This window comes from Perissodus microlepis, chromosome 20, assembly GCF_051167445.1.
Source record: "Perissodus microlepis isolate ML-2025 ecotype Zambia chromosome 20, ASM5116744v1, whole genome shotgun sequence".
Lineage (NCBI taxonomy): Eukaryota > Metazoa > Chordata > Actinopteri > Cichliformes > Cichlidae > Perissodus > Perissodus microlepis.
The window spans coordinates 25,446,648-25,465,516 of NC_140480.1; the positions used below are offsets into that span (position 1 = coordinate 25,446,648).

The window sequence follows — 18,869 nt, forward strand, 5'->3', positions numbered from 1 at the left end:
CATACAAACATGCATTCAGTTGAAAAAGATAAAGACAAAATGTGTTTAGCAATTAATCATTTATTTATTTTTTTACTTAAATTAATCTCTACATACTACGTTTGGTTCACAGAACCAGTTTAAAATTAGTCTTAATTAAGTGATGAAGACAATATAAAATTCTATTTAATCCTACACAACTCACAAAAAAGTGTCCAAACATTTGCATCACTTAGAAAGATTTCACAATTACTCCTCCAGTCATTTGAAGTGATTTACATGAAAACGAGTGCAATCTCCACTATACCACACAGGTGCAAGTAATCCACAAGGTATAATCAACAGAACATCACTTCAGCACATGCATCTAGAGAGAGAACACCACACTCTGGAGTGAATCTTGCACCACTCTTTGTCCACTTCCTTTCTGCATGGCACACTGGGAAAAAGTTAAATTTACATAGAAACCCTGGCCTGCTCTGGAGTGCAAATAACCTCCGGTGTAACAGGTAATGAACAGATTTAACTTAAAGCACCAGTTTTTGTTTTTTTTTGTGGAACAAAAATGCTACTAAACATGGAAGCCTGACTGAGGAGAAAGAAACTGGGTAAACCTCAGAGCTACATGATGCATCCAGCACGGCACGTTCAATTCCATACCAATATATCCGCCTACCACAGGCATGCAAAAGCAAACACCAACAGCTGAGAAATATATCACATCTCTAAGTGATAATGAGGTTAAAAGGCAGTCTATGTTCTATTACATGTATAGATTGAGGATATTTTGAGTTACACAGGTAATTGATCACCCCGTGAACTGAAGAACTCCACATCAAAAAAGTGTAGTGTTACGGTTCTTTGTCATGTTTGTGGATAAACTCGAGTGTCTATTGCTTTGACATCTAACATTCCTCTTTAATAACATAAAATGTCGGTCACAGGCTGTAAATTTGCTAAAGTGCAAATTTACAATTTAAATTTGCACTTGCTAAAAAAATAAAAGAAATGATAAATAACATTTTAAATGAAGTGTATGCTGGCAAGTCAACACCAGAGGTCTCAGAAGGACCGTTATGAGTTTAAGTGAGTGGAAGATTTCTGTGACAGCTATGCAACCATTAAACCCCTGCCAAAAGGCAAAATAACGAAACGCTAATTTAACATTAAGACACTTTTAGATAAAATGTAACTGACAGCTTCATGAAATGTTTACCCAACCAGTCTTGGATAAACAAGTCAATCGCTTCAAATCCATGTAACAGACTTGTGTGGATAATGGGAAGGGACAGAAATTTAAACTTGCAACTGGCCTGAAAAGATCTGCAGATTAGGATTAAATACAGTTAAATATGAGTGTTGTAGTAAATCTGACAAATATACATTACATTATCAGTACCATAGTTCTTATAAATGTCACCTTCTTTGATTGATATGGCTTGAATACAATGTAATAAGTCAAAGCTTAAAAACAAAACACAGGCAGTAAAACAACACACAAAATGAAGTCAAGTCTATGATGTCAAATCACTACACACAATACATGTGTACAGAAGTAATAACACTATCAGTCTGAGTTGTTTCCTGGTAAGCTACAAAACACAATTAAAGAGCACAGGTACTATACCATTGCTAGCTGGTATATTCTCAGATGTCTTTATGCCAGAGAACTGGACTGACAAATCCAATCAGGTCAATAAATTGAACCTTGTGTGCAACCTCTACCGTCAAGGGAAAGGCACATTGCCTTCATTGGACATTCAGCCACAGAGCACATCGTTTCACAGTACCAAAGAAGCATAATCAACATTTTGCAACTAAAAAAAATATATATATACATATAACACTGGGGAATGATTCAGCCTCTATGCGTAACCATGCCCCCCTGTTGATCAAATAACCAGGTGGAATTTGAAATGAATCAGGCTCGCCATGAAAGCAGTGGAAGTACGTTTTTTCCCCCTGCTTTTAAAGTGCTTTTTTCCCTACTTGTCAAAACACATTTTCCACCAAGTGGGAAAAAAACCCCACAAGTTTACTTTACAATTAACAAAAGTAATCTTCGTTACTAAGTCTAGCTCTCTCACTGTCAGTATGTATATGTGCTACATGTAAATTAGCACTGTTCAGGCAGCATGCTTGAGAATATGTTTTGTGAAGTATTGAGATGAACTAGCAGCTGTCTGGCAGTGTCAGTGCATGTGAAAAGAGGTTTTGGCATGTTTTATGTGTGTAATACTTTTGTAACGCAAACAATCACTAGAGAGAATTAAAGCTTAATAATATGTACCTTTGCATGCTGCATGACAAAACACTAAAACCACACAACAAGTTTACCGTCCACACTTATTTGGATGAGAAATAACCAGAAGAAGAAGAGTTGTTTACAGCAGTGAGGACTATCTAGACCGTTAATGTACCTATGTTAGTTCACCAACTTCCCCATCCAGTAATTGTTATAAGTGGCTTTTTTGTAATTTCATAAATAAAACAAGGGAAGTAATCCAAACACTCATCTTGGATTCCTCTTCTTTTGAGACATGTCTGATGTCCAGACATGAGTGAGTCATGCTGGTTCCCGACATTCAGCCTGACCAATCCCATCAGCATTCTTCAGCAGCGACAGATTCAGAAGTCAAGCACAATGAAGTTCAGAGGGTAAATTTGGGGTCATACTTCCTGACTTCCAGCAGGAGGCGCTCTTTCTCTCTGAGAGCCTGAGTAAGTGCAGCCTGTACCTCACAGAGCTGTGACTCCAGTGGTTGTATCTGCAACAACAGGATTAATGGATTAGTTAGCTACAGACCATGCGTGCTTATACGTGATTCTGAAAGCACTACCATTACATAACTCTGTGCATTTAAGACATCGCTGTAAGTAAGAGGGCACTAGTTTTACACCTGTATTTAAAAATTAATAGTTAATCTAACTGAGCTGAGTTTTAAATATCTTGACCCCACTAAAAATGAATAAAAGTCAAAGATACACACACAAATTTGAGCCCCAGAAAGCAGTACATTACAGAGCAACACATCATTATATACACATTACCTCACTCTGGTGTTGGACAGCGAAAGAGTTGTTAGGGTTATCCCCACCAGTTTCTGGGAAATCTCCTAATGCTTTAGAGCCTCCACCTCCAGCTGCAGCCAGAAAGGAAAATAGTGATGATCAGTTTCTGTTCATCTTTCTTTCGAACTGTGACAGCTGATACTCTATAGCTGGGTCTTTGTGGTTTCAAGGTTCATGATCAAGAATCTAAAATTCATCATGGTGAACAAAATTCACGTTGAAAAGCGTTCTTTCCTTGCTCACCTCTGACTCTCATGATGCCATCATCACTACGCTTGAGAACCAGCTCATCTACAATGAATGTGGTTGGAACAGGTTGGGGGGCTGTGGGGTATATTCTGGGGCCATCATCCTTGAAACAAAAATTAATTAATTAATTTAAAAAAAAAAAAAGTTCTTTTGAAAGGTTGATGTTGAAAATATTTTAGTGGAGTTTTTGTGACTCAACAGATAGCGACATCCAAAGCAAACACTTCACATGCCACGAGGACAGAAAGACACTTACCTTCATCGTGATGGTGACGTTGCTGATGTGCAACTGCATTGGCTGACCGTCAACGCTGAATTCGTCTTCAAGGAAAGGACCAATGTTAGTAACTGTTGAGGCTAACAACTCAGCCTGACAGTCTTGCACTCTCACATCCAGAAAGCCCAGTGATTCAGCCAGAGCAGAGCGCCGAGCTGCAGCTGGACCCATTTCCGCCCGCATGCACAATGCTGGAGAGGCACTGCTACCCTCCCTACTCTGCTTCTGGACTGGCAAAACTGGTGCTGCACAACAAAAGAAAAAAAAAAGGTACATTTGTAAACCATTCTGAGAACGCACACAGAACTCAGGTTCCAGCATGCTCTCCCAGCATTAACTAATCTAGTTCAATTTTTGAGCTGAGCTAACATGTGCATACAGTGCTGTGAAACCCTCCTTACTAACTTCTAGGTTTCCGGATATTTGTCATACACGTTTCAGAATAAATAACCTTTAATGTTAGAGAAAACCTGAGAAACTACAAAATGCAGTTTTTAAAAGGGGATTTCCTGTATTAAGTGAAAAAGTATCTAAATCCACCTGGCCCTATGAGAAAAATTTATTGTCTCCTTGTGCCACAAAACTGGTTGTGCCACCCTTGACAATGGGAAATGTAATCAAACATTTGCAATAACTCACAGTGAGTCTTTCACAACGCTGTAGAGGAATTTTGGTCCACTCTTCTTTGAGAATTGTTTTTAATCCAGCCACAGTGGAAGATTAATGAGCATGAATGGAGATTTAAGGTCATATCAAAGCACTGGGCCACTCCAAAACCTTTTTTTTTTAAATTCATGTTTCCATCAATTATGGCAAGTCGTCCAGATCCAGTCTGTAACATCAATGCACAGAGTATTTTCTCAAAAGTTTTGGGCATCATCAAGATGTTTTTTGCTAAAGGTGAGACAAGCCATTGTGTTTTTGTTGTTGTTCAGTAGTGGCTTTGACCTTGGAAATCTTCCACAGATCCCATTTTGGGCCAGTTTTTTTCTTATTGATCTTAAGTTGTTCTGGGTTCTTTTGTGACTTCCTGGATGAAAATTGAGTATTCTTGGAGTAATTTATAAATTAAAATTAAAAATGTAATTTTACTTTTTTAAAAATCAAATACAAAACAAATTTTTGTATTTACTTGGATTCTCTTTGTTTAATATATTGTTTGATGTGGTTAATATTAATAAAAAAAAATCTGGAAGGGGACAAACACTTTTTCACAGCACTGTATACAGTCCCTTTATAAAGTATGTTTTTATGGGTTCATTATGAAGGATTGTTTATGAGCCAAAAAGCTATTAAAGACCATGAAACAGAACCTATTCATTTTTGATTTTTCTTAAGCCCAATCACACTAAGAATCAAACATAATTTTGTTTTTTTCTGAATATAATTATCAACCCACAAATAAGTAAACAGGAAAAGAAGCATGTCATGAGTAAACATTAAATGAGGCCATGGCATAGATGAACAGGGGACTAAAATAATTTTTCAGCATGACAGATAATCACTTACATTGAATGACACCAGCAAGCACGTCTGACTGTCTGACATTACCCATGTGTACAGGGGTAAGAGTTTGCGCTTCAACAGCCACAACTTGGTCTTCTCCCTTTACCTCAATGGTACAAGATGTTCCACTCAGGATCAGCAACAACACTGAGGACTGTACAACAGCACATCACAAGTTAAATTTGAACTAAATTTAATTCAAATTTAATCTACTTCTGAAATTTGTTATATGATCGCAATAACCCACCGTGTCCTGAGAGACATCCTCTGTACTTTGGGACAGGGAACTGCTAAGATCAGCTGATGAGCCTCCCTCTGTCCCTGGGGCTGGGCTGCCTCGACTGCCAACAGGTGTGCTGTTAGGGCGCATGGACTCCATTCCTGATTCTGGAACAAGAAACAAAGTTATGGTAGATGCCACTTGTGCATGTCAGAGAAATGTATGTAGAATCTTGGTAGTATTTAAACACCTGAGTCCAAGAGGACAACAAAACTGTCACTGATATCGCTATCCACAGAAAGATTTTCATCAGGCAGGCTGCCATCCAAGATAGCACTGTCAAAGGAATGCTGGGAAGGAGACGGCTTCATGGATTGTTGACGAGACTCTTCTGAACGTTGAACCTGTTCCCTATGAACATACAAACACAATCTGTGATTAAGGGAAATCCAATGAAAAACATGAGATGCATAGACATAAAAAAACAGCATTAAGCAGGAGAGTACTAGCGCTTACTTTGCCTGTGGACTGAACAATTTGCTCATCCCCGAGCCACGACTCAATATGCTAAAGGCATCTTTTGTTATTGAAAATGCCCCTTTAGTCAGGTCCAGTGAGGCACTAATGGCATCTTTGGTCACATCCTTGGTGACATTAATGGCGCTTGACAGCTCTCCCTCAAGGCTGAAGGTAGACGGTTCTCTGGAGAGTACTAGAGACTGTCCGGGTGAGAGGGGAGGAGAGGGAACAGGAGCCTCCGGACCCTCCTCCACAGCCTCACAAGCCTCCTCCACCCCTCCATCTTGTTCATCCTGGTCAAATCCAACTGTATTGATGGAGGAGATACCGTTTTCTAATCCACTGTCCTCAAGAACAACATCAGAGTGATGAGATGGGGAGATGTCAGAGTCACTTATGGGGCTGTCTGTTTCAGGAGTGTGGGGGACGACTTCTTCAGGCTCTGTGCAGGCTGGTGGTAAAAGCAGACCCAATTCCACTGAGTCCACCACAAGGGCAAGGCAAACTGTAGCCATTTTTGTCTTCTGGTCATGAGCCTGCTTAACATCTCGTATATCCCGGCCCAACTCTGCTCCCAAGCGAGCCATTGCATCTTTCATCCTGAGCAGTGCAACGTACTGATAGTGGTTGAGCCACATCTTCACTGGTGTGATTGTGTGGGCCAGGAAATGGACCGAAGCAAGTGTAGCCTCTTGCTGATGAGGCTCCTGCTCTGAAGAAAGCTGATGGGTTTTGCTGGGACTGGAGGAGGAAGACAATGAACCGCTTTTAAAGGCACATGGCTGACACATCCACACAGACATGGCAAAGGGCTCAACAAAAGGCTGAGTTTTGCCTTTGGGGAATCGCCGTGCTCCATCAAAGCCTAATGTAACATGGGACAGACTGAGAGACCACATGTCCTGGGATCGCAGCTGCTTTCTGTCCAGAGGCTGGGGCTCCATCTCTTGAGCATGCTGAAGGAAGATGGAAGGAATGGGGTGGAAGGCACTCAGGTCTCTGGGGTACGGGCAAGGTGGTGTGGACTGGAAGAAGGTGCAGCTGGCAAACTTTTCACATGTAGTATTGAGGTCCACATTAGACCCATGAGGGCAGTGGCGGGTGTTGCTGAGAATGATCTGGGGTATAGTGACAGAAAGAGACTGAGGACGTTCTGGATGGTCCAGTATGGATGAATCCAAGGGTATTATCAGCTATAAAAATATAAATAAACAGAAAATTACTGGCTCAAAATTCTATACAAAATACAACGAAGATTGGTAACAAAAAGGACCAAAACCAGAAAATATTAGTACGCTATAATCAGTGGAGTATTCACCTTAAGTTGAGCTGCATCCATGCGGATGTCTACATGTTCATCAGACTTGTTACTGTCTTGTAAATGGTAGAAGGCTTTGACCTGGTCCAGGGTGTGTAGGAGACCCCTGGTGAACAAATTAATCCATAACACACTAGCTGGGTCAACACAAAGCTGGAGGCTGTTTAACTGGGCATACAGGTTTGAGGTGGGCACTGCAAGAAGGAAAATATGGGAAGTCCAGACACATCCAGAATTAGACGGAAATTAAACCAGCATTATTGAATACAATACGCATAAAATGAAGTAATCCTTCTGTGATATTAATGAAAAAAATAAATAAATAAATACCTGGTAGATTGGGATTGTCAGGAAAGTAGTATTCAGTAAACTGCAGATGAACTGCTGGTATGTTGTCTGGTAAATGCAGCGCTTTACGGTTACAGGATAACAAAGACTGGGTCTTTTTGTTTTGTCGGCCTCTTGTAGACACCTAAATGTTACGAAAAAAAAAGTATTATTGGAAGTATTGATGGATTTATATTTTGACTAAACTGCCTTATTTGAAATATATTAAGAAGCAAAAGATCCTGAATTACTAGCCAGATGTAGAGGGAGGTTTAAGAAAACAGAACTAAACCACCTGAGCCTGAACATCAAATGATTTCCTGTCCCAAATTTAAACTAAACACCAAACATTTACACAGTTTCCCCTGGGTGTCTCTTGCTCTAAAAATGAGGAACTACAAGTGCCTTGAACTAAAATAACCCTAGATATTTTCTTTTATGATGAAAAGTGTAGAATATCTGAAGTGAAAATGCAGAACAAGCATGACTGAGTATTTCAAAGTGGCAAGGGGTTTTCTCTGTTCCAAATGAGTGGCATTACAGCTGACAAAAGAAGTCACATGTATGTGATGGGATTTTTGTGTTGGTGCTGAGGTATTCTACCCACATTTCATTAATCGTTTTGCCTATCACACTAACGATCATATTGATGCAGTAATAGTCATCATTGCAATTATATCACTATCTTATCTATTACCGCAGTTCAAGAAAGCAACCTGACGCCCTGAGCTGACGTACCAATATTTTAGATTGACCATGTCATGTGGCTGGTGTGAAAGAGACATTTGGTTCCTCTATAAGCCCTGCCAAGCACGTGACTCCAAGACTACAAACTGGCCAGAACCTTTTGCGGTTTGAACCAACTGCAAGGCCCGACTGCTTCTACTTAGGATTAGGGAATTAGTAAGAAGAGTAAGGCTTCTGTTTGAGCAAGTAAATCAAATGAGACAATGATAAAAACTTGCCTGGTGAATGTCAACATCATCCATCCTGATCACCACGCAGCTAGATCGCAGCCTCTTCAGTGATGATCCCGAAGCAGCTGAAGTCTTGCTGGCTGCCTGCTCTTTTTCAGACGAGTTTAACTTGGGACTTGGCTGTCCATCTGAAATATGTGAGTAAATGCTCAGTTGCAAGCTAAAATAGAGTTCTCCATAAGAATTTGTGACATAAATATGTTATTTTTTTTGGTGAATGGTCACCATAATATCTTTTAATAATAATTTATAGTAGGCCGTTGTGATGAAGGAGGTAAACAAGTAATTAATCTACCGGTGTGCATGGATAATGTTACGCAGTCATATATATATATATATTAAAAGCTATCAAGTGAACCTTGACATGAAGTTGTTTTATAAGATGATTGTTGCTAATATCATCAGCACTGACTTTTCACTCCATCTATAAAGTTTTTATCTTTATTTAGGGCTCAATCTAAACTAAAGTTTAAGAACTTTACCAAGATAAGCAGTACCTCAAGTATTACTCATACCTTGTGCTGTTTTTGCAGGGGAATCCTTGGCTGACTGGGGAATTTCAGTATGTGGTCCAGGGATCCCTGAAGCTTCAACTCTTCTCTGATACTCTTGCAGTAGTTTCCCAGCCCACTGAGCGTGGGCCTCCATGGCTCCACTGTGACGTTCCCAGTGTCGACACCCATCAGCTGTGCAAGAATAGCAACAAGAGGCAGTTGTGATTCAGCAGTCATTCTACATTTAAACTAGTTTTAGAGATTAAAATTTGTTGTACTATGTAAATAGCTACACAAAACAATGATGCATATCAGAAAAATTATAGATCAACAACAACAACAAAAAAGACAAGGTCATTATTTTCAATAGTAGAGCGTAGAAAACAATACAGCATGCCATAAAGGTTTTTTTTAAAACAAACAAACAAACAAGCAAACAAAATCCAGAGAAACCATTAAAGCTGAAATCTAAGAATCTAAAATAAGTAACGTATTTATATACATTTTAACCTTTATTGTACGTTTTCATGATATTATTTATACTACATAAAGATTTCAATGATATGTTTTGCATGTAAACTGTTCCTGCTCTGTGAGGCTGTAAAGTGATGAAATGGTAACGTCAGAAATGACACAACGTGAATACAAACATCATGATGTTAAACAGGTATAATGGCCATCACCCTGGTGTATCAGCATTCCAACAGTGATAAAAAACCCTAGACATATGATACGTTCAGCAGTAGCTGGTGGGAATGTCACATGTTTTATAAGTACATAATGACAAAAGAATGTATTAGACAAATAAGATACAATCAATGTATTTTATTTATTTATTTTTAGTTTGATCTTCTGGTTGCATTACATGGCAAGTCAGAAGACTCTCAATCTAAATCAAAGAGGTCCAAGGCTCTTATTTTTTATATAAAATTTAAAATGCCTTTATTTTCATGGCACGGTCATGTTTAACCTATAAAAACTCTGCTGTGTTTCTGCATACAAGCCTTCATCGAGGCGTTAAACATTCAATAGCACACTGGATCTTTTCTAGAAGTCAAGTACTAAATGACTTGACTTCAATAACAGTAGTCCAGCTACATTACAAACCTTTGGGATTGACAACATGACAGATAAAAGACTTCTAAACAAAGGGAAGGTTTTTGGATTTTTTGATTATAGGCCACCAAATACCCCAACTTAAACGAGGATTTAATTTTACTGCTTTTTAATAAACTTTGTTTGTCTTATAAGATGCATTCATTTTGGCTGTGGTTGGTGCTGCTGTGCCAGTGTTTCTTTGTGACAGCTGGACTGACACAACATAAAACTCCAGTCAAAGATATTTGATATCACAGCAGTGGTTACAACACCGAGCTGTGAAACCCAGTTTTGAGTGCTGCCTTCTTTAGTAAGAGATGCTATCGAGTGATGATGATGATAAAAACTTAGCAGCAGACTAGAACCAAGGACATAAACATCACCGAGCTTGTAAGTGCCAAGCTAACACTGGTGTAATTTTACAGCTGGGCTTCATTCTATGTTTTTTGTAGCCCAAAACTCATTATGGTTCATTCTGTCACTGCACTTTCTTGAAGTGGTAATCAAACAGCTTTGGAGAGTACACACAACCAAAGCCACAAATGTAAAACTAATTGTGGTTCCAGTGGAAAAGTCATTATAAGACCTTCTAACCTACGCTAAAATAAATAATACTGCTCAGTGTACTTTCAGTTTGTATTAAACTGAATTATTGTCGACCAGAGCTACAGAGTTAGTGGGGCTAAAAAGTGTGAAGGAAATTTGAAATGTATGCATTTATGACTTAAACACAACTTTTTAAGAGAGACTGCAATTTTTCCATAATGTATCAGTTTAAATGAATCCTAACACAACAGAGATGTTTACTTGGTTTAAATCTACAACTCAAAAAGTAAAGGAGTCAATACTTTTCAAAGTCAGTGTTCACACGCTGTACAGTATAAATACACACTATGTGCACACATTTGCTCATCTTTCATAATCATGCATTGTGTTAATGTTGATATCTTCTTATATTTACTTCAAACAGGTATAATTCTTAATGACACAGATTTTTTTTTAAGATCCTTTTTTAAGAGGTTTATTTACTTTAATGAGCTCCAAGGGTGACTGCTGTTCTACATTCAACATTTCAGTAATTCCACAGAGTAACAGCACTGAGAACAGTCTCCCATGCCATTAGTCTGCTTGAACAGTAATCCTCCTAAGAGCTAGTCCCGAATGAATGCTGTGGCTTTAGTGGGAGGAGTACAGAGCCTCAGGGTAAACTGCAGCTAAATGAGTCAAAGAATCAGTCACACTCACCAGGTCTGTGGACGGGATAGTAGTCAAAACCTAGCTTCCTGAAGGTCAGCTGCATGGCACCCTGCAAGCCTGGTGGGGGAGGCTCATCTATGTAATATCACATGACAAGAGTTTTAAAACCAGCCTGACAGCAATTACTCTTCAAATGCTGAACAATTTCATATATTTAAGTGATTACCATGTGCAGACAACACAGAAAAACTTAGTTACAAGACAGCAGCACATGGTAGGACACTTCCTTCTAACCTTCATCCATTGAAGAACTGTCATTGCATATGTGTAAGTCCAAGCGTGAGATGAAGGTGTGGTAAGAAGACTCTTTGACATCAAAGAGATCAAAGTATTGGCTGATGTTGCTGGGGGTGCCTGCGGGAGCCGGTTGGGGCTCTGTCCACAGACTCTGGAGGCTGGGAGATGGTGGGGCAGTCTAAACCACAGAAGAGGCAACACGTTTAAAATGACCAAGATGATGATGATTTAACAAAACTGGGAAAAAATGTCTTACAAAATTAAGTTTTATCAAATATCAGTGAGCGTTTCTTTTCTGTTGTTGTAACATAACTTGCTGAATTACTATATCCACAGATTTTAAAATTGGAATTCTTTTTTAACGATTTACACTATACGCAGCAAAAAAGTAAGGAAAGACCTGCAAGGATTCGGCAGCCATGCTTTTCCTCTGCTGTGCAGATTTCTCCATTGCTTCACTGAGAGATTTGGCATAATGGATGATGGCTTTGAGCTGAGTGTCTGTCAGCACCCACAACAGGTCGTCCAGAATGAAAAGCAGCTTTGACGCCAGCACATTACAGTCCTTTATCTGGGCAGAACAATGATGACATAAGGACATTTTATTTATTTATTTATTTTTTTTATTGATGGTTTAATGTTTCTGATCTGAAACCAGTTCTCTGTGAGAAAAGCAGATGAAGGCTCAACTACAATCTTACCCTGCGTTTAAGAGCAATGCGAATGCGCCCCTGGTTGGTGATGAGCCTTAAAGGGGTGCTACTTAGGTCTTGGTCATCGCTCTCAATGGCATCTGCTTCAATACGTAGAGTTTGCCAGTTAATTTCTTTGAATGTCAGCACCTGAATGGGAAAATATACATATAAACCCATCAAACTATAACCAAATAAAATAAACAATGCGAGACTTGTTGTGATGGTTATTTTGAATGATTGTTACCAAAGAGAAAAGGGAACAGACATTTGCTTTTAACTGGATTACAAACTCTCATTCTAAAAGGCTGTTTATCCCAAAATAGTCTGCAGCTACCAAAGACCAGACCATGTGACTTGATTACACACCACAGAAGTCATTTACAGCAGGCTTAATGAGCAAACACGATTTCTGTGGTGGATCATTATTTTCAGTTATATATTACACGACTAAAATGGATCGTGCTGAAGCTGTGTCGGGAGGAAAGTGAAAGCGTTTGTGTGTATAAAGTACCTCTCCTCTCTTTGGATCAGTGATCCGGGTGTAGCGAAGATCACTACGTTGCCATTTGGGGTTCAGGCTGTTGCCTTGTAGCTGCCACAGCTCAAAGGACGCGTGGAAGGCCTTAGCCTGGACCTTGATGGTAATTGAGTTGATCCTAACAGACATGCCCTCTACTACTTTTTCAGCAAAGCCATACTCGCTGTAAATACACATGACATGGGATGCAGTACAGTATTACAAAAGAAAAATGTTTCTTTAGCACAGAATTTGTGAAAGCTTACCTCTGGCCTGCTGTTATAGCTATGGGAGAGGGGCCATTGGGTGGTCGAGGTTCTTCACATGTCCTCATCTCTACCTCGACCTTGTCTAAGAACTAAACATAAGAGGAGACACAAACAGTCAGAATACAATTCAGCAAGCAAATTAGAGATGCAGCCAAAATTGAGCATATAAATATAATAATCTTTATATGCTTATCAGTCAAATAAACAGTACAATAGCAAAACAGGATATTGCTAGTGTCTTCCAAGAGTAAGGTTATTTTGGATTAAAGATGAGAAGGAAGCTAAATGTTGCAGAAATGTGCATGAGCTCTGAATAAGGACCAAAATAACACAATTCTTACCAGGCAGATGGGGCTTGTTTTCAACTTTGTCCATTGTATCTGAAAAGACAGGACAGCAGGGTCAACAGTGTCAGTCACAAGCACTTGCCGCAGCATTCTGTGTTTTTGTCATTCGCAAGCACATAGTGAGAAGCAAGCTCACACATTATGACACAGCAGCTGTGACCAAAACTGACACGCTGTAATATTTCTGCACAACAAATTAACTGGGAAACAGTAGTACTAGAAATAGTTCTAAGCATCATCTCTGTCTAGCATGGTAACTGAAGTGCTATATGTCACGGGCAACAGACTGCAGCCAAGCATATGGTGTGTTAGGCTGCTGCTGACATTTGGTAAGTAGCACTCAAAATAAAGAAGGCCAATATTTATAGGAATGTCAATAGATGTGGTCATATACTGACATACTGAACAAAGCAACATGCTGACCTGTTAGTGATCCTAACAGTGACCCTACAGAAGAACTGAGGAAATCACCACAGGCAACAAGGTCCATCCTTTGGGGACCATGAATGTCTGTACAAAAATTTATGGCATCTAACAAATGCAGTTAGTAACTTAGGTGACTAACAGATCAATCATCCGTTATTCCAGAGAGTCATACCAAAAGCAAAGCTGATTAAAATGGTGCAGACTCAATGGTGCAGACATTCTTCATATTTGTGTGGGCTGCAAGGTTGGGTCTGGTGCATTTTTGAAAACAGTAAGACAATTTGATAAAACTAAATAAGTAAATGTCAGCAAATAGCTGAGGAAAAGAGATGTTATCACCCAGAGTCAGCTGGGTCAGCTCATTGTAAATATTTATTTGCAAAGGCATTCATTAAGTATTTTTTTATAATATGTGTTAAGATATTTCAGATAAGATAAGATTTTTCAAGAGAAACTGCCATTCCTCTTGAAGGTTGTTTGGATTTTTTGGAAATACAAATCAGACATCCTGAGAGCTAAATATACACTAGCTACTGTATCTCAGGATCACTCTAGCCTGCAGGCTTTGGTGTCCCTGTGAATCATGGCTTGCCTGTCTATTATCAACAAACAGTAATGGTTTGAAGGGTCACAACATTCGCAGCAGTGCCTCTAGTAGTGCTCATCTTTGTGGTTCTGCCACTGCTCATTTCCTCTAAGATTCAGTGGACTATGAATGCTAAAATCTATTTCTGAGACACTAATAAACACCATATACTTTTGTTGAATTTAAAAAAAAGAACTATGAGACAAAGACATGATGTATGTATCCGATGTGTGACAGGTTTGATCTACTATAGTCTTCTTTGAAAAGCACATCAACTGTTAGACCATTTACAGGGATCAATATTAACATACCCTGATGGCAGCCTTGTTGCAGTAGACCCGGGTTACAGCCAGCCATGTAGGCAGGTCAAGCATGTTCTGCAGAACCTCTTCATCAAGCTCGAGGTTGGACAACTGCCCCTCCCCCTTTAGAGTACTCAGATTGATTTTGTCCGGGGACAGATTCTTCGTAAACCTAAACAAACCAGTTCAAATATAATGTTTCAGAGTGAATACATAGAGAATAAAACTGGAAAAAGTTTAAACAGGATACATCTAGGAAACACCAGCATATGTCACTGATGATCTGTGAGACAGAAATACCTCAAATTGAATAATGCAAATATGGAGGCAAGATGCTTTTGAAGTAGTGCAACTGGATGACTCATCCTTAGAGGCAGCAGCATTCTTAATAAAGTCCTCCAGCTGCACTCCCATCTAGAGCACCCTCTTCAAAGGGTCTAAGGTAGCAAGCTCCAAAAGCCAGGAATAAAAATGGAATATTGAGTTGTTTTTGGTTTTTTCCACCTACATTACATGGCTGAAACACCACTCTGAAAAATGTGTGTGACATTTCAATTATCAGCTGTGAGACATTGCTTAAAATGAGGACTAAGTATCATTTGATTAGAGCTACAGATTGTAGCTCACAGTTCAGGATGTTCTTTAAACTATAAAACTTAGCATCATCTGATAACATGCTTTTCCTGATAAACGTGAGAAGCCAGTGAGCTCCAGCTTCTTTTTTATATGAAGCAACAAAATAATGGCTCATTATCTATTGCAGAAAAAACCCGCTCTGCTGCTTTTCACATTAACCCCAACAGACATCAGTGAGTCAAGCCTGGGGCGTAGACCTACTTCATATGGCTGGAAATACAATACAACTTTGAAATGACAGTCCAAAGTTCTTCAAGGTTGTTCATACTTATCCAAAAGCCCAACTGCTTAGCTGTACAGTTACAGAATACTAAATTGGTTAAACAATAAACAATGTAGTTCACAGTTAACTAAATGGTTAACTTCAATCTGGCTGAGGAAGTCAAGTTTAATCAATTATATGCTTGTTATGCATGTTTAACTTCTTGTCATTACCTTGAATGCAAAGTAAGCAGAATATGATTTGACCATTTATGAAATGACCACGATGTTACAGGATAACTGCTTTACTGAGTCAGATACTCACAAGGAAAAATTAAAAATGTTAGTGAACTACAGAAAAAAAATGAAAATGCTTTAAAACATGGGTTTTCAAAGTGTTGACAACTGTTAGTTAAGAGCTGCACAAAACAAACACATTTAGCAAATAGTGGTTTGTGTTAGTAATTGCCTTTTCCCATTTATGGCTTTTTAATTATTAGTTAAGTGGCTTTTACACTTCTTGACACCAGCTGTATTTGTTAATATTCAGATGGTTTAGTCTGCTTTGATGGCTACAACAAAATAGGCTGAAACTGATGACTATGGATGAAATGTACAGAAGTGCCTTCTTTTCGTGATTGCAGGGAGCATATAACGTTCCCATGGGCCACCACTGTCCAGCAGACTGCACTTTGAGGTTTTAAGTGATTTATATCAACAGCAGGATGAAAAGATGAAATTGAAGAGATGATTGGATCATTTGCTATCATAGAACAAGCTATGGCAAGCTGAGAATGTGCTTGCATGTCAACCTTTGATGTCCACTCTGTCCTTTCTTCTGCAAAATTTGCTTTAATTATTTAGTGACAGAGACAACAATGAGGAGAATAGCTGTTAGTCAAATGCAAAGCCTCTAACTGAGCAGACATCCACTGTCCAGGCTCATCAACTTTACTCTTTATCCCATTTAGCTTTTGAGACCTTTTATACACATTTCTTCATTGCTCTCCCACCCAAATTCATTTCTTAACAACTGTAAGCAGTTGTTAAGCAATAGCTGAGAACACATTCTCCAACACCACCACCTAAAAAAAAGTTGACTGTGCATCACAAAGTCGGAGGCTGTCTCCTGAGGAAGTAAAATCAGGTCAGATGTAAAGAATACATTGTTATTAAGTCTGAAAATAAGGTGACGTCTGAGACAGGGATATTCCTGACAACTCTAATAGCAAACATGGACTGATAACAACAATTCGTTCATTTATTACGGCTTAGGACAGACATGCTTTTTATCATCCTGATAAATATGTCTGAAGGACAAAGATAGATAAAATGACGTGTACTTCCACCATAACATTGCCGATTTAGAGCTTTGCTTTCCCTTTCCCATGCTTTTTATGCCGTGAAGATGCGATTTATTCATGCACTGACAATAAACCCATTCAATATGAGAATTTTTTTTTTTTAAATAACTGTCAAAACCTCATTCCTGACCCCTGTATGAATAAAATACAGACATTCATTAACTGTAGATCGAGTGAATTTTGTCAAATCTGTGTTACCATTATATTTTCACCCCAGTGAACGCTATAGCATGGACATAACCGTTTAAAAGCAAGGCAGTATGTAGTCTATAACCCTGTAAATAACATACACATGATTGGGAAAGTAGATGGGCATCCTGTGTCGTTCACTGCCTCTTTACACTTTCTAACCGTTATGTGCAAGTCGCTGCTTCAATGTGGAGCACTAAACCAACGTGGATATCAAATTACTCTGACTACATGCAGATGACAAATCGCAGCCAACTAACCTTTGCTGTGGCTGTGAGCAGTAACGTTGCAACAATACAGCTGGGCTAACTGGCTAACACTAACCCGAACCTGACACTTACCTTGACAAATGTTTCAGGATTTGCTTTTTAATAATCCCAGCCATTTCTGCGAGCGTTAGTGTCGAAAGGTGTCGGCAGTTTTCCTACATATATAAACATATGTTAGCTCGCAGGCACCTCTATATTGTACACAGCACTAGCTGTGTGCATCTTCTTAGCCGCTGCTGGCACAGCACGGCACAGCACAGGCTAGCCGCTAAACACCGCACAGAAGCTAACCTCCTTTTCTCTCACACGCACGCGCACTAAAAACAACTTTAACGAGAAATCGCAACCTGCGCCAATGACACAATGCTGCCCTCTGCTGGATATTCAAGGGAAGTGGGAAGACAAGTGGCTTTGAACTGAGGCTGAACGATCCCACAAAATATTGAATTAAACAAGAAGTAAACATCACAGTGAGCGACTGGTATTGCTTTGACGTTATGTGTTACTTGTTAACACACAAGCTTACATTTTATATGTATTCATATATATTTAAAACCTTTAAACACAGACTTTGAAGTTTAAAAAAATCATTTAAAAATATGGCATTATAGTAACTGCATATATATTTTAAGACAAAACTTCAACTAGGCAGAATGTTAATACTGAAGGATATGACCTCATGCAACTATTACAGTGGATATTGCATTTTTATCTTGTACCTAAACAATGGCTCTCTTTCCTTTCAACAAGACCACTGTGAAAACAGTGCTTTTCTACTGGGAAATGTCATAATGTTTTTCTTGACAGCTTACTGATATGCACAAATAAGGCAAAGTATTACAAGGCACATTGGGTGTTAGGTAATATGAGGACTGGTCCCCGACTTCCTTATTTTTCTGTCAAATTTAATTTAGTCATTTCTTTGTCCTCTTGTCTTCTAAAACAGTTGTATGGCACCACCCATGGCACCATCAGATATGTATCCATCCCCTTGCGTTCAACAGTAGCCCCAGTAGAACTTTGGGGAACACTCATTTAAAATTGTGTTATATTTGTAAAAGACTATTATACATGGAAATTGGAGCTGGGTTATATTCCAATATTGACATTGTTTCTTTGTTTAGGGGTCCATGTACAAAATACGATTTACAGTGTGCTGTTTGCTTGCGGGGCGGGGGTGTTTTTTTTTTTTTTTTTTTTGTTTTTTTTGTCTACAGGTGTTTATTTTACAGTCTAAACAACTGCATAGTCCCGCTGCTAGTACTTCAAGTATCACCAAGAATATCGTTTTGCTTAAAACTATGGAAACTTCTAGGATAAATAAACGATAAATTGTTATATATACTTTAAGTGATATTCCTTATGTTGTTCTTTTCTTCTTCTTATCATTATTATTAGTGAATAATTTATTATTTATTTGTGAATTATTATTATTGGTATTTTAATTAGTCTGCCAGTTAATTACTGTTGTATACGCGTAGAAGATGTTTTAATTACCGTCCACATTTTTCAGTCACGGAGACTCAGGATGCAATCAG

The 18,869-nt window shown here is 38.8% G+C and overlaps 1 protein-coding gene across 1 annotated transcript; it reads right to left on the bottom strand.

Moving 5' to 3' along the window:
* Nucleotides 1–40: 40 nt before the first annotated feature.
* On the bottom strand, nucleotides 41–17,645 carry bltp3a (bridge-like lipid transfer protein family member 3A). Its single transcript, XM_084917927.1, has 21 exons — nucleotides 17,404–17,645; nucleotides 14,682–14,844; nucleotides 13,353–13,391; nucleotides 13,009–13,100; nucleotides 12,737–12,926; nucleotides 12,232–12,372; nucleotides 11,931–12,101; nucleotides 11,528–11,708; nucleotides 11,282–11,368; nucleotides 8,960–9,130; nucleotides 8,433–8,572; nucleotides 7,471–7,612; nucleotides 7,141–7,334; nucleotides 5,820–7,015; nucleotides 5,554–5,714; nucleotides 5,331–5,470; nucleotides 5,087–5,237; nucleotides 3,557–3,822; nucleotides 3,295–3,403; nucleotides 3,031–3,122; nucleotides 41–2,747 (listed from the first exon to the last, which is right to left on the bottom strand). Exons 1-21 carry the CDS (start codon nucleotides 17,445–17,447, stop codon nucleotides 2,631–2,633), a joined length of 3,987 nt encoding a protein of 1,328 aa, XP_084774053.1. The 5' UTR covers nucleotides 17,448–17,645; the 3' UTR covers nucleotides 41–2,630.
* Between the last annotated feature and the right edge of the window lie 1,224 nt (nucleotides 17,646–18,869).